The sequence below is a fragment of the Saprolegnia parasitica genome, assembly GCF_000151545.1.
Source record: "Saprolegnia parasitica CBS 223.65 unplaced genomic scaffold supercont2.29, whole genome shotgun sequence".
NCBI lineage: Eukaryota > Oomycota > Saprolegniomycetes > Saprolegniales > Saprolegniaceae > Saprolegnia > Saprolegnia parasitica.
This window is the reverse complement of record NW_012156423.1, coordinates 79,708-93,925: the sequence shown is the minus strand read 5'-3', so window position 1 is coordinate 93,925 and position 14,218 is coordinate 79,708. Positions and strand designations below refer to the sequence as shown.

At 59.7% G+C, this 14,218-nt stretch overlaps 7 protein-coding genes across 7 annotated transcripts; 5 read left to right on the top strand and 2 right to left on the bottom strand.

Annotated features, from left to right (window-relative positions):
• The first annotated feature begins 120 nt into the window (after positions 1–120).
• Positions 121–2,379, top strand: SPRG_20327 (hypothetical protein). Its single transcript, XM_012346551.1, has 10 exons — positions 121–223; positions 274–385; positions 441–818; positions 866–961; positions 1,004–1,078; positions 1,121–1,485; positions 1,531–1,666; positions 1,719–2,079; positions 2,126–2,277; positions 2,323–2,379. The coding sequence occupies exons 1-10, from the start codon at positions 126–128 to the stop codon at positions 2,338–2,340; spliced, it is 1,791 nt and encodes a 596-aa protein (XP_012201941.1). The 5' UTR covers positions 121–125; the 3' UTR covers positions 2,341–2,379.
• Positions 2,380–2,660: 281 nt separating this feature from the next.
• On the top strand, positions 2,661–4,235 carry SPRG_06958 (hypothetical protein; the record flags this gene model as incomplete). Its single annotated transcript, XM_012346423.1, has 6 exons — positions 2,661–2,883; positions 2,937–3,105; positions 3,149–3,258; positions 3,302–3,427; positions 3,470–3,727; positions 3,760–4,235. 6 exons carry the CDS (start codon positions 2,661–2,663, stop codon positions 4,197–4,199), a joined length of 1,326 nt encoding a protein of 441 aa, XP_012201813.1. The 3' UTR covers positions 4,200–4,235.
• A 467-nt stretch (positions 4,236–4,702) lies between these two features.
• On the top strand, positions 4,703–6,876 carry SPRG_06957 (hypothetical protein). The gene is made up of 7 exons (XM_012346422.1): positions 4,703–4,785; positions 4,827–5,201; positions 5,246–5,367; positions 5,423–5,506; positions 5,559–6,288; positions 6,358–6,683; positions 6,735–6,876. The coding sequence occupies exons 1-7, from the start codon at positions 4,708–4,710 to the stop codon at positions 6,835–6,837; spliced, it is 1,818 nt and encodes a 605-aa protein (XP_012201812.1). The 5' UTR covers positions 4,703–4,707; the 3' UTR covers positions 6,838–6,876.
• A 401-nt stretch (positions 6,877–7,277) lies between these two features.
• On the bottom strand, positions 7,278–8,958 carry SPRG_06956 (hypothetical protein; the record flags this gene model as incomplete). The annotated part of the gene is made up of 4 exons (XM_012346421.1): positions 7,278–8,420; positions 8,465–8,545; positions 8,593–8,703; positions 8,752–8,958. The coding sequence occupies 4 exons, from the start codon at positions 8,956–8,958 to the stop codon at positions 7,278–7,280; spliced, it is 1,542 nt and encodes a 513-aa protein (XP_012201811.1).
• Positions 8,959–9,559: 601 nt separating this feature from the next.
• Positions 9,560–10,560, top strand: SPRG_06955 (6-phosphogluconolactonase). Its single transcript, XM_012346420.1, has 4 exons — positions 9,560–9,772; positions 9,815–9,955; positions 10,006–10,110; positions 10,170–10,560. Exons 1-4 carry the CDS (start codon positions 9,608–9,610, stop codon positions 10,503–10,505), a joined length of 747 nt encoding a protein of 248 aa, XP_012201810.1. The 5' UTR covers positions 9,560–9,607; the 3' UTR covers positions 10,506–10,560.
• Positions 10,561–10,642: 82 nt separating this feature from the next.
• On the bottom strand, positions 10,643–11,164 carry SPRG_06954 (hypothetical protein; the record flags this gene model as incomplete). The annotated part of the gene is made up of 1 exon (XM_012346419.1): positions 10,643–11,164. The coding sequence occupies one exon, from the start codon at positions 11,162–11,164 to the stop codon at positions 10,643–10,645; it is 522 nt and encodes a 173-aa protein (XP_012201809.1).
• A 1,618-nt stretch (positions 11,165–12,782) lies between these two features.
• Positions 12,783–14,211, top strand: SPRG_06953 (hypothetical protein; the record flags this gene model as incomplete). The annotated part of the gene is made up of 3 exons (XM_012346418.1): positions 12,783–13,598; positions 13,651–13,994; positions 14,035–14,211. Coding segments are annotated over 3 exons (1,337 nt in total), but the record flags the coding sequence as incomplete, so codon positions are not given.
• Between the last annotated feature and the right edge of the window lie 7 nt (positions 14,212–14,218).

Genomic DNA, 14,218 nt, shown 5'->3' with positions numbered 1-14,218 from the left:
GGCGGTATCCACTCTCTCACAGCAGCTCCTGCCTATTCATATATAAAATTACACTCATAGGCCAAGGTAGATCTAATTGTAGTCACGCTGAAACGCGCTAACTATGCCACGGAATTCTAATGGAGATGACCCATCCAGCCCGTGACGACGACATGAGCAGCACGACGACCGATGAGTCGTCGTCCATGGCGAGCATGTTCTCACGCATGATTGCCTCGCGCTTGTAAGTCGACATGTGCTATGTGAAGGTGTATCGCATCTTTATGCGGGTAGCACCATTGGCGACGTGGACAGTAGCAGCAGCCAGCACGCCAAGACGCCGACGATGCCAACGATCCCGGCCGAGCTCGAGCTCAAGATCGCGCTCGTGGGCGGCAATGGCGTCGTACGCTCTCTTCTCGGTGCATATGATAGTGTATGGACCCGGCGTGGTATCATAGGGCAAGACGTCCATCGTGCGCCGATGGCTCAAGCGGCCGTACCAGTCGGCGTACAGTCAGACCATCGGCGTCGACGTGAGCACGCTCCTGTACCCGTACGGTCCAACCAAGCAGCCCGTCAAGATCCAAGTCTGGGACGTCTCGTCGGCCGAGGTCGACAATACGAGTTTGCACGAGCTTGTCTGCGACGACCTCGACGGCATCTTCTTCGTCTTTAACGTCCACCGCGTGAGCTCGATCGCAGCCGTTGACGCGTGGCGGACGCAGCTTGCGTCGTTCATCTCGTCGAGCGAAGTGCCCTTCTACCTTCTCTGCCACAAGGCCGACATGCTGCAGAAGCGCGTCATGACGAGCGATGACATTGAAGCCTACGCGCGGGTACGTCCCGTCTGCATCCATGCACACATCCACGTCGATGTGCATAGACGGCCGGGTACCGCGGGTGGTCGTGGACCGTCGGGCGCATGGGGCTCGGCGAAAGCGACCGCAACCCTGCCGTGATCGAAGCGCTCGACAAGATGGTATACTCGTACACATGACAGCGCATTGAGCCGATGGCGTAGGTCGACGCTATCTGTCGAAGTGAGCCGTTCGAGGATCTTATCAAGACACGTCGCGCTATGGCGTCACCACCGACCGTGCGCGATCCCATGCCATCCTAAATATCCACATGGCGATAGATGTTGCTGACGCCCGACGCAGAGCGCTTCATCGAGTCGACGCCTCCGTGCTTCTCGTCGGCCGTGCTCCACGTGCCGACGCAAGCCATCACAACGATCCCGCGATCGACGAGCGACATCGATGACGAGCCACCGTCCGGGTTTGGTGCCAACTGGATGTTTGGCGGTATGAAAGGGCAGTACCTCGAGGAGAAGGCGCCGTCCGAAGTGGACTTTGCCTTCCACGACGTCGCGCCGCCACGAAGCGAAGACGATAGCCTTGCCTCGCCCACGATTCCTACGACCAGCAAGGACAGCGACGACGACGATGGCTGGACGTTCTTCGCGGGCAGCATAGCGCGCCACAAGGCAGAAAACATCTTGAGGTAGACGGAAGCACATGTGTGTCAAGTTGCGACAAAGGCGTGTAGCGCGCGAGGCGAAGGCGCTTTCCTCGTTCGCCGGAAAGACTCGCAGACACTCGTGCTCTCGTACAACGGCGCTGACGACATCCACCACGTACTCGTTGAGTTTCATGACGGCCGGTACCACATTGGGTCGGCCAAGGTACTCGAGATGTCGAAAGCGTGTCAATTCTATGCGGAGCGATGGGTGGTAGTCGTCGCTGAACCAGCCGTCGTTCCCGACGCTCGCCGCCTGCCTCGAGAGCATCCAGCGGTATGCACACAAGGGCATTGTGTTTCGCCGGCGCCAGCGCTTCCGTGTCGGGGAAAAGCCCACGGCATCGATTCTCCTGGAGCCCGAGACGACGTCGGCGCCGCGCGCGCCGCCGCGAAGCGCGGGCAAGTCGGACATGGTCTGGCGCGTGAGTGCGACCGAGTCGGGCTCGCTGCCTCGCCTCCAGGCAATGCAGGAGCGCCTCGACGTGCCACCCATCCAGCGTCTGCAAGTGCTCACGCGTGACTTTTATGGCCGCCTCCGCACGCGCCTCCGCGCGCTGCTGCCCAAGTGCTCGCACGGTTTGTGGGCTCATGCGACGAAAGAGGAACCTACGATTTCGCGTAGAGGAAGCCACCACGATTCAAGAGCTCCTTGCGGTGGCGCTGGTCGAAGAGCGCGAAAATACGGTGCAGGACGGTCGGCGCACGGGCCTCGAAGACGCGTGGCGCAAGCTGGTCAAGGACATGGAGTCGTGGAACCAGATCTTAGCGACCCTCGTATGTGACATGTGGTGACCGTGCTGGACGTGATCACGTACGTAGGAAATCACGGCCCCATAAGTCTGGTCTTGCCCAGCTGTGGATACGGAGCGATGGGCACCAGAGTCACTGCTCCATCGACGCTACTTTGCCATGAGCTAACCATCGATAACAATGGACCGTACGAGCCTTTTTCAAGCAGAATTGACACGGTGTGATGGATCGACAGACTATCATCTGTTCATCGGTGCAGTCGTCTCGTGTCTTGTCGACGGACCTGAGCAAATGTGAGGCCAGATCGCGTTCTGTGCTGTGGCGCTGCCACGTCATATGGTGATCGGCAGAAACCGAAAGATCGCAAACGACGTGGGGATAAGAACGTTCCACAAATAGCGAGGAGCATGGGCCGACCAAGCGACGCGAAGGGTCTCTTGCCGCCGCTCAAGACGCCAACGCACCAGCCGCTGTCGACGTGGGAGGTCACCTTGCACTTGCTCAAGGGCAACATTGGCGCGGGCGCGCTCTCGCTCCCGTACGCATTTGCAAAAGCAGGCGTATACGTCGCGCCAGTGGTCTACTTGTTTATCGTGCGCCTGCTCGTACTTGGCCTCGATGCTGATGGCGGTCTGTAGGTGGTCATTTGCATCTACAACATGAATCTTCTCCTCTACTGCAAGACAAGCTGCAGCCCGAACGCGGCATGACGTTTGGCGACGTGGGCGGCGAGCTCCTTGGGAAGCACGGGAAGCGCGCCGTCAACGTCTTCCTCGTCGGGACGCAGCTGAGCTTTTGCTGCGTCTTCTTCACCGTCGTCGCGACCAACCTGCATGCCATCTTGCCAGCCAAGTACGTACGCACGGTGACAGGCGCTCTGCTGACGTGGGCGCAGACTCAGCCACGTCTTTCAAGAGCGGCAACTCATCTTGCTCATCTTCCCGATCCTCCTGGGTCTCTCTTGGATTCGCTCGCTGCACAAGATCACGCCCTTCTCGGCCCTCGGTACAGAGATACCTCGACGACCTGGCCTCATACAAGGCGCTAGCGACATTGGCAGTGCTTCTTGGGATCGCCATCGTCTTTTACTACTCGTACGTCTACGCCAGCGCCGCGCATGCGCCGCCGCCGGTTGTGACGACGTTCAGCTGGTCCCGGCTTCCCGCGTTTTACGGTTGCATACGATCCCACTACGCGTGCTCATGGCGGGACGTAGGCACGGCCGTCTACTCGTTTGAAGGCATTGGGCTCATCTTGCCGCTGGAGAAGGACATGCACGACCGACGGCGCTTCCGCGGCGTGCTGCTGCGCACGATGGCGTTCATCCTAATCCTCTTTCTCTTCCTCGGCGAGGTGCCAGTCCTTGCATTTGGGTCGATTGAGAACGGCAGCATGACCGCCGTGCTGCAGATGTACTTTCCCGGCTGGTCGGTCACAATCGCGAACTTGCTCCTCGCAATCGCGTGCTTGTTTCGTTTCCGATCCAGTTTTACCCCGCGCTCGAAGTCTTGGAGAAGCTCCTCGCGCGCAAAGGCTACCTCACGCCCAGCATCCAGTCGTACAGCGACGTCGTGCCGCCCCGGAGCCTTGTGTGTCCCACGCGCTGCGCGCCGGTCGAGCCGCCCGTGCCACAATGGCTCGAGAACGTGCTGGCAACGTCGCAGTACGAAGTGCGGCGAACGCTCTTTCGGTCGATGCTGGTCACGTGCTTGATGCTGGTCGCGATCTGCGTCCCGAATGTCGGCCTTCTCATTAGCCTCTTTGGCTCGGTGGGCTCGAGCATGCTGGCCGTGATCTTGCCGCCCGTGTTCTACCTCGCCCTCGAACGCGACCGCGTCTGCCTTGCGTCGTGGGCGCTGCACCTTGGCATCGTCGCCGTCGGCTGCGTCGGCATGGTTGCCGGGACCATTCAAGCGCTCGACGATATCATTGCTACCTTCCAATAAGCAGAGACAAAGTTATGATGTACCTTGGTGACAGAGATGATTCCAGGCATTCCGCACGGTGCATATGGCTGCAAGGGCCAAGGACATGCAGGCGTTGGCATGGAGGAGCCTCTGCACTGGCTACACGTTTGGCGCCGTCGAGAGATGTGGTGCCCGTCTCTCTTGCGCGATCGCGGCAGTGTCGTCCTCGTGATAGGACCTACGTGTACATCGACCATGGAGGTATGGTGTAGTGGCCATGGCGCAGTCTCGTCAAGCAGCAGGTCGCTGTTGCGTCGGTGGTTGCGACGCGGCCAGCTTGCCAAGATCCCGATCCGGTGGCATTGAACCAATCAGAAATCGCCACCAATTCTGCCACCGGGTTTCTTCCGGGCAATATATCCATTGTGGAAGGTTTTCTCCCGAAAAAAGGACCGCACTTGACGCAGCGATCTCGACTTGGCCATAAATATTAAGTTTCACAGTATTTTCGTTGACGCCAGGTTGGGCCACAACCAGATTTTCGAGCATGCGCTTCGCCCGTGTCATCGCGGTCTGCCTCGCGGCCCTCGCCGCGCCCACGGTCGCCGACGTCGAGACGCACGAGGTAGAAGCTGTCGCGTGCTTGTGATGGCTCATGGGTGCTAGTACAATGCGGCGGAAGAGGTCGTCGTCTGGGTCAACAAGATTGGCCCGTTCAACAACCCGCAGGAGACGTACACGTACAACTCGCTGCCGTTCTGCAAGGCGCCGGGCCTCGAGCTTCCGGAGGCCCACGCGCTCGGCATTGGCGAGATCCTCGAGGGCAACGAGCTCTTCAACTCGGGCATGGCGGCAACGTTTGGCGTCGACACGGACATGACGACCATGTGCTCGCAGACGTTGTCGGCATCGGAAGCCCAAGAATTCATCGACGCGGTCGACGAGCACTACTGGTACCAAATGAATGTGGACGACTTGCCCGTATGGGGTCTTGTCGGCAAGGTCGTCCAGGCCGACGACGAGCCGGAGCTCGTCAACGAGGTAGCATCCAACGTCGCATCCTGGTGTCACCCTCGCGCGTCTAGTTTGCCATTGGCACGCACCTTCTCTACACGCACAAGAAGTTTAGTATCTCGTACAACGGCCCGCACATCATCCATGTCAACCTCACGTACGCCGACGTGGCGACGCCGATCCAAGCCAACAAGTAGGCATCTCTCTATCATTCCTCGCCGGCGGCTCATTCACTGCGACGACTGCAGGAAGATCGACTTTACCTACGAGGTGTCGTGGACCAAGACGGACATTGCGTTCGACGACCGGTTCGATCGCTACCTCGAGGACGAGTAGGGCGAGCTATCCTCTATCCGATCTCACACACGTCGCTGGTTTGTATAGGTTCTTTGAGCACCAGATCCACTGGTTTAGCATCTTCAACTCGTTCATGATGGTCATCTTCCTCTGCGGCCTCGTCGCGCTCATCTTGCTGCGCACGCTCCGGAACGACTATGCGCGCTTCGCGGCCGACGACGACGAGCTCCTCCTCGAGCCCGGCCACACGAGCTCGATGCTCAAGGACGAGTCGTCGGCCGGCTGGAAGCTTTTGCACGGCGACGTGTTTCGCGCCCCGAAGAACCTGTTGCTTTTTTGTGCGCTCCTCGGGACCGGTGCCCAGTTGCTCGTGCTCACGCTGCTCGTGATCCTCATTTCGATCGTCTCGTCGCTCTACATGAAGCCCGGTGGCATTGTCTCGGTCGGCCTCACGTGCTACGCGCTCTCGTCGCTCGCCAACGGGTATGCCAGCGGCGCGTCGTACCACCAGTTCTTCTACCCGCGCGTCTCGAAGGACTGGATCAAGGCCATGGTGCTTTCGATCGCGCTGCTGCCGTCGGTCGTCTTTGTCTCGCTCTTCTTTATCAACGCGCTCTCGGTGGCGTACGGCACGACGTACGCCATTCCTTTTGTGACGATTGTGCAAGTCATTCTGGTCTGGTTCTTCGTCTCGTGCCCGCTCTCGGTGCTGGGCACGATCCTCGGTCGCCACGGCGCGGCCAAGAAAGGGTTTCCGTGCCGCGTCAACAAGTTTCCGCGCGAAGTGCCCGAAGCGCGCTGGTACTTGCGCCCCGTGGTACAGTGCTTTTCGATTTTTCGGAATTCTCGGATTTTTGGTCGTCATCTCATGCAATAATGGTGGTAGGTGCTCGGGCTCCTCACGGGCATCCTTCCGTTTGGCTCGATTTTTATCGAGATGTACTTCATCTTTGCGTCGTTTTGGAACTACAAGTTCTACTACGTCTACGGCTTCATGCTGCTCGTGTTTCTCATCCTCTCGGTCGTCACGGTGTGCGTCACGATTGTGTGCACGTACTTTCTGCTCAACTCGGAAAACTACCACTGGCACTGGACGTCGTTCCTCGCAGCGGGCTCGACCGCGCTCTACGTGTTTGCGTACGCGATCTACTTTTACTTTTGCAAGACCAACATGTCGGGCTTCCTGCAGACCTGCTTTTACTTTGGCTACATGTACGTGCGTGACGATATTGTGCAAAATTGTCTCATAGATGTTGATGCTAGGGGACTCTTTTGCTTTGCGTTTTTCATCATGTGCGGCTCGATCGGGTACTATGGCAGCAGCGCGTTCACGAAGCGGATATACCGCAACATCAAGATCGAGTGAAAGACGATAGCCAACGACGACATGGTGTCTTGTCCCGTGCGTTCTTTGTTGCTTGGCGTCAGAACGTATCGAGATGGAGGAACGTGTGGACTGGACCCCTTGACACCACGGGAGGAGTTGGCAGTGTTTCTGCAAAAGCCCACCGACTACACCATCGGTGCTCTTTCTAAACGAAGGCGCGGGTGCGGAGATGTGACAGAAGCTGACTGCTCTTCGCAACCCTTGGCCACAACCACAACAACGCTCTTCGAGCGAGGCGCCAAGCAGAGTGACAAGTGGCAGCGACGCGACATCGACGGACGGTTGCCCATGTCGTTGGTCCCACATACGACATCAATGGCCCGTGCACATATTGCCCCGGCCTCTTGCAACCCAGTGCCATTGTCACAGGCTGCAAGTCCTGCTGCAGTAAATGATAAAGATGATGCATGAGGCGTGTCTTAGAAAAAGTCCATGAGCGACGTGGCGGGGTCGTAGTCCGCGGCCAGCAGTGCGAGCGCCGGCTCGGACGTGGCGAGCACGAGCGTGTCTTGGTCGCCGGCTTCGAGTGCGGCAATGAGCGACTGGTTGAGGGTTTTCGGGAGCTTGGCGAGGGCTTGAAGCGGCTTGGGCGCAAGGATTTGGTCCGCGTGCACGCTGAGCAAGCCCACGTAGAGGCGCAGCATGGCCCCCCAGCCATGCTGCAGAAACCCATCCAAAATCAGCACCATATTCTCGCTCGTGAGGCTGGCTTCGTGGAGAAATAGCGCGAGGATCCAGCCCGACGCGTACATTTGAGGATGCACTTTTTGCTTGAGGAGCGCAGATCCCACGTGCGGGAGGTGCACCCGCACAAGGCAGTCGAGCTGATACATGCGCAGCTTGGCGCCCGGAAGGTCCGGGCACCGAAAGACGTCCCGGAACCCATAGTGCAACAGGAGCGCGGCAAAGATCTCGAACGCGGACGCCTCGTTGTACGCGAGGCAGCTCAGAAGCGCACTGCCCAAGAACGTCATGCCGTGGCAATACCCGATCTCAGGGTCGAGCGCCGCATAGGCGCGGAGTAGCCGCGCAAGCATGGCCTGCGCGTCGCTCTCGTCACAAGATGTCACTTGTTGATGCGCGTAGATCCCACGGCGAAAGGTGGTGCGGCGCACGTCGGCGTCAATCGCGCGATGGTGGGGGTTGGCCACGTCGGCCATCGCGGCCGCAACGAGATGTCCATAGTCAAAGCACTGAGGCACGTAGCCCGGGCGCCGGCGAATGCAGTGCGTCCAGAAGCGCCACCGATCGATTGGCGTCCGAAGCGATGTCGTCAAGAGACGCTTGGACGCCACGACGTCGTGCCACGTACGCGCGACGAGCCGTGCGCTTGCCACGTCACGCGCCGACAGAAGCGAAAAAATATGGAGTGTCGCGCCCTTGAGGCTGGTCATGGGTGCGTGCAGCGCCTGGAGCTCGCGCACGAGGAGCACCACCGCTTCGTTGCCGGTGCGCACGACGTCGTCCACGAGCTTCTCGAGGCGGTCCATGCACTTGAGCTTCTCGGCCTCGCGCGGGCCAAGGAGGCTCAAGTCGCGCACAAGCTCCTGTAGCTTCGCGAGCTTGGAGTTCGCTTGCGCAATGCACTGCCACGCCGCGCGCGCACGCCGCTGCGCTGGGACGGGTCGTGGCCGTCGAGCTCGGCGAGGTGCCGCGTGTACTCGGCGAGACTCGCTGCGTGACGCGCCTAGCGTATCAGTGGCAACCGGGAAGGTACTTTTTCAATTCACGTACCTTGGCCGTCGAGAGGATGCGGCGGCCGGCTGCCCACTCGGGCTGGCGCGAAACCCGCACGTGACGCTGGAAGCGCGCGACGAGGTCGTCGTCGATGGCATCGCATGCGGACTAGACACACAACGAGTGTTAAAATCACATTCAACACTCGAAGCGTACGCTGCGTGCCGTGGGGTGCACCTGGCGTCGCATCGAGGGACCGGACGGCGGGCCGTAGACCCCCGTGTAGACGCCGGACGCGTCGATCTTGTACTTTTTGAGCGCGCTCTCGGGCGCGTGCATCTCGCTGCTGCAAACCGGCGCAGCTGGCGGCGGCTTGGCCATCCACGCGCCCAGCGACCGCGCAATCGACTCGAAGAAGCTCATCGACAACGGTCAATGGAGTGTTGCGATCTTTGAGGGGCATGCCGAAACGGCTAACCGGTTGTACGAGCCAGATTTACCGGTAGCCATCATCCGTGCCCCTTCCTGCCCCTGCCAACTCATGTGGTGTTTTAAACACCTCTAGAGTATTGGGCAGTACAGCACATTGTGGAAAATGATGATCACGGTCGGTTGGTTGACGGTCTGTTCACTGGCATCAATTACAGTCCGCTCAACTAGAGCGCCTTAATGCTACTCTTGTAGCGTGTACACCCACTTCGCTCACCGCGAAGATCAGCCTCGCGCACCAGTGTGACGTCACGCCTCGGCTGGATGACGTCATGACCAGTGATGCAAGCCACACAGAGCTTGCTTGGGACCACTGGCTTGGGACTCTTGCGGCTCTTTCAGCAAGCGTTTCGACACAAAGATGTAGCATGTCAATACTGTGCTCTAGTAGTATCGCTGGCGACGCAGCGTGACTGTCGGTGGCTCGGCGATGGTTTACTGATTCAAACAGAAATCGAGTAGAAAACACTGTACTCTTTGCGCCGTTCTGTTTAAAACAGCTGACGGCAAATCCGGGCCTGGCATGCTCATTCCGCCTCTGGTTTGCTTGGTTGCCGCCGTCTCCTTGTACTTCTTCCCGAGCATGAGCCGCGTGACGACGTACGACCAAGGCCGCATTGTTCATGTCGGCGCCTCGGGCGACCAGGTTGGTGCTGCCGTGGGCCAGCTCGTCGCCGACCTCAGCAAGGCCTCGATCGCTGCGTCTGGTCGCTTCACGCTTGCGCTCTCGGGCGGCTCGCTGCCCAAGGTACGCATCCTCTCGCATCGGCGAGCTCACGCCGCGCGTTAGATTCTTGAGAAGGGCCTCGCGTCACTCAAGGGCGACCTCGACTTCTCCAAGTGGCACGTCTTCTTCGCCGACGAGCGCTGCGTGCCGCTCGAGCACTCGGACAGCAACTACTTGGCATGCCACGACGCCTTCTTCCAGCACGTACGACCGTCTTCTTTTGGCAAGAATGGTACCAAATAGCGGTGGCGTAGGTCCCGATTCCCCGTGCGCAGATCCACACGATCGTTTTGGACAGCGACCCGGCCGTCGTCGCCACCGAGTACACGCGCCAGCTCGCAAGCCTTTGGGGTTCCACGGTAGGCTGTCTACCTGTGCATCATGGACTATTCGATCTTATTATGACTGGGACTGCTAGCTGCCGCGCTTTGACTTGATCTTGCTCGGTATGGGCCCCGATGGCCACACATGCTCGCTCTTCCCGGGCCATCCGCTTTTGAACGAAGAGTCGCTGTGGGTCGCGCCGATCTCGGACTCGCCTAAGCCGCCGCCGCAGCGCATCACGCTCACGTACCCCGTTGTTAACAACGCGGCGGCTGTTGCGTTTGTCGCGACGGGCGACAGCAAGGCGCCCCTCATGCGCCACATGCTCGGCCTCGAGATCCAGACGCCGTCGCTGCCTGCCGCGCGCATCTTGCCGACGAACGGCCAGCTCCACTGGTTCCTCGACGACGCCGCGGCGTCCAAGCTCTAGGAACACTCCACTCAACGCACGTGTATTCCATTAAATAGCCATCTCTCGAATCTTGTCTTTCTTGGTGGCTTCCAGTTCGTGTTGTTGTCACCCCAGATATCATCCCATTTCCCAGATCTCGTCCCGTTTCCCAGATCTCATCCCCGTGTGGTGTCGTCGGTCGCCGTCCATGGTCGGTTGACGGAGATTTCGTGGAGGTACTCGAGAAGCGGCTCGTCGATCGTGTGCAGGAACTCCGCGACTTGTTCGAGCTCGAGCGTCGCGGGTGGGGTGGCATCCGGTGTCGTGTGGGCGAGGCAAAACCCGCCGAGGCGCGCGTGGTGGCCGCAGCCTTGCGCGGCGCAGATGCGACCGCCGCCATGGCGCACACAGCGCTTGCGCGCGTGAGCTTGCTTCTTGCAGCCGTCGACGACGCAGAAGCGCTTGGTAGCAAGGCCGCCGTGGTCGACGCAGTAGTCGCCGCCGTTGACCGAGTTGGTGCAGTGGTCGATCGCGCACGGCTTCTTGCCGCCGTGCCGCACGCAGAGGCCGCGCGCGTACACTTGGTTGTGGCACTCGTGGAACGAGCACTTCTTTCGCCGCTTGTGGAATGCGCACTTGGAGCAGCCGTACAGAGCTTCTTGTCGGCAGTCCTTGAACATACACAGCGTCTTGGCCATGGTTTCTTCGAATGAGCTACAAGGCGAAAGGCCAGTGAAGAAGCCTGCACTTGACGGCGAGTTGGAATATCACGCGTCGCATCCCACTTTGGCGGCCATAGAAACCAGCATCGAATGCCACTTCTGCGCGCCGCGTCAGGGCAAGTAACGATGCCTTCGTCAAGGCTGGGACGGACGCGGCGCGGCGTAACGCTAGGTACCTTGAGCTGCGGCCATAAGATTACCTGTCTTCAACAACTCTTGTCGAAGTGCCATGCGTCGGCTTCGTCGTGATGATGCTGCGGACCACACTTGGTCGCTCGTGTCGATCTCGCCGACAAGTTCCCGCGCAAAAACGATCAAGATCTCGAAACCGAACGCCGCGCTGATTGGTCCGATTTGGGTGACGTCATCGATTCCACCAATGGAAAGGCTGGATTCGCGTGTCACAGCATGCATATCATCTCTCTGACAGCAGCGATGGATGACGGTGCTCGACACCACGGGTCTGGAAGCACCTTGCAGAAGAATTCATTGACAAACGTCTCGTCCATCGTTCTACTGCGTGCATGCGGCGCTCAATCGTGCTTCGAAAAGAAACAAAAGAAGCTCCGACCGACGCACGCTCTCGACAACTCGATGCCCATGTGGTGGAGGCTTGAGGCTCTTGTTGTTGTAATGCGCCCCTAGTGGACGGCAGCTGGCGTTGGAGAGCTCCGACTCTAAAGGCAGTCTTGAGCACGAGTCGAGGTGGCATCATTTTTGCCGTCTCGCTGCATGCACTCATGTGTCATCCTCTTCTTCTTGGTAAAGCATTCTTTCAACGAGCTGCTGCGCTGCGGGGAAGAATGGACGCAAGATGGCGTTTCTATGGAGAGGCACGAGAGAGGTGATGGCGGACGCGGAGACAGGCGCAGCGCGCGCCTTCTCAGGCGGACCACGGACACAGAGAGGCGAGCCATTTCGACGGCCTCGTACCTTCCCAGACTCGAACCAACGATCGTATACAGCCGACCTTTTGCCCATCGGTCGAGTCTTGCGTGTGCGGTGACGCATCCGAACCCACGCGGTTGCGGCAGTTGGTTTTGGAACATGGCCGAATGCACGTGCCCAGACGATCGGTGATGTTTACACCCCACGCTGCAATATTTCGCGAGCCGGTGCCGTCGAGCGTCGGAGCCTCGTGGCCGTGAGCTGTGGCCGTGGCAGCTCATACACAAGACTGAGGGCCGTAGTCGGCGGCAGACAGGCTTGGTGGCGCCAGCTGCCTCGTCGATGCCATTGGTCGAATCTTGGCCAAGACTTGAACCCGCACCTGAACGCCACTTGAACTTGGGCGTCCTTCCTTCATACAAAGATGCAGATCCTTCGCATCCTCGGTCATTGATTGGCCAGTGGCTTGAACTTGAAAATCGCGTGGTGTCCCGACCTGACCGGTGCAACTGTTATAACATGGATACCGCCGTGGGTATAACAGGTGCCACGTGCACGTCCCAAGTGCAAAGTGCCGTTGAGCGTGTGTTATATCGCACAAGGTAAGTGTTATACCGTCCAAGATCGCAAAGGAAGTGCTTCTCAAGTGGCCACACCTCATCATCACTTCGGTTCCTGCCCTTCCTCGCCCAAGCAGTCGAGCAGCATGAGCATGATGTTCCGCAAGAAGGCGCTGGCGCCGCTGAGCCTGACCCGCCACCTCTCGACGCGCCCGGCCAAGTGCGTCGGTGTCGTCCGCGAGGTCTACAACAAGTGGGAGCGGCGCGCGCCGCTGACGCCGGGCCACGTCCAGGAGCTCGTGCAGGCAGGCATCAACGTGCATGTGCAGCCGAGCAACCAGCGCATCTTCACGGACGACCAGTACACGGCGGCAGGCGCGGTGGTCACGAACGACCTCTCGGCGGCCAACGTCATTGTCGGCGTCAAGCAGGTGCCCATCGAGCATCTCCTGGACGACAAGACGTACCTCTTCTTCTCGCACACGATCAAGGCGCAGCCCGAGAACATGAAGCTCCTCGACGCGATCTTGGAGAAGCGTATTCGCCTCATCGATTACGAGTGCATCACGGAGGGCGGGCAGCGCAACGGCCGCCGGCTCATTGCGTTTGGCTCGTACGCGGGCCGCGCCGGCATGCTCGCGGGCTTCCGCGGTCTCGGCGAGCGCCTCATCAACAAGGGCTACTCGTCGCCGTTCGTCAACATTGGCTCGGCGTACATGTACCAGGACCTCGACCGGGCCAAGGCCGCCGTCGCGACCGCTGGCGAGCTCATCAAGAAGAACGGTCTTCCCGCCGACCTCGCGCCGCTCACCGTTGTCTTTACGGGCAGCGGCAACGTCTCGCAGGGCGCCCAAGAAGTCTTCAAGCTCCTCCCGCACGAGTTCGTGTCGCCCGAAGACCTCCCGCACCTCAAGCCCAACCGCCACGTTGTCTACGGCTGTGTCGTGGACGAGAAGCACATGGTATGGACGCATACCCAGAGCTCCACCCACAACGTACCCATCTTCCTCTTAGGTCCAGCACAAGACCAAGAAAAACGACTTCACCAAGGAAGAGTACTACAAGCACCCGGAAGAGTACGAGCCGACATTCCACCAGAAGATTGCGCCGCACACGTCGCTCCTCGTCAACTGCATGTACTGGGACGACCGGTACCCGCGCTTGATCACAAAGGACCAGATGGACGAGATCACGGCCGCGAGCGGCGGCGACCCCAAGCTCCTCGGCGTCGCCGACATCTCGTGCGACATTGGCGGCAGCGTCGAGTTTCTTGAAAAGTCGACGTACATTGAAGACCCGTTCTTCCTCTACGACATCAAGTCGCGCACGGCCAAGTCGTCGCTGGCGGGCGAGCCTGGGTACCTCTCGCGAGGTTGACGTGATGGCGTGACTGTGTAGCGTCATGATGATGGGGGTCGACATTCTGCCGAGCGAGCTCCCAAGCGAATCGTCCAACCACTTTGGCAACCACCTCGTGGGCTTTCTCAAGAGTCTGGCGGGCGGCGAGAAGGACATTCCGGACGAGCTTCAAGGCGCGGTGATTGCGGCCGACGGTCGCCTCTCGCCCAAGTACGAGTACATC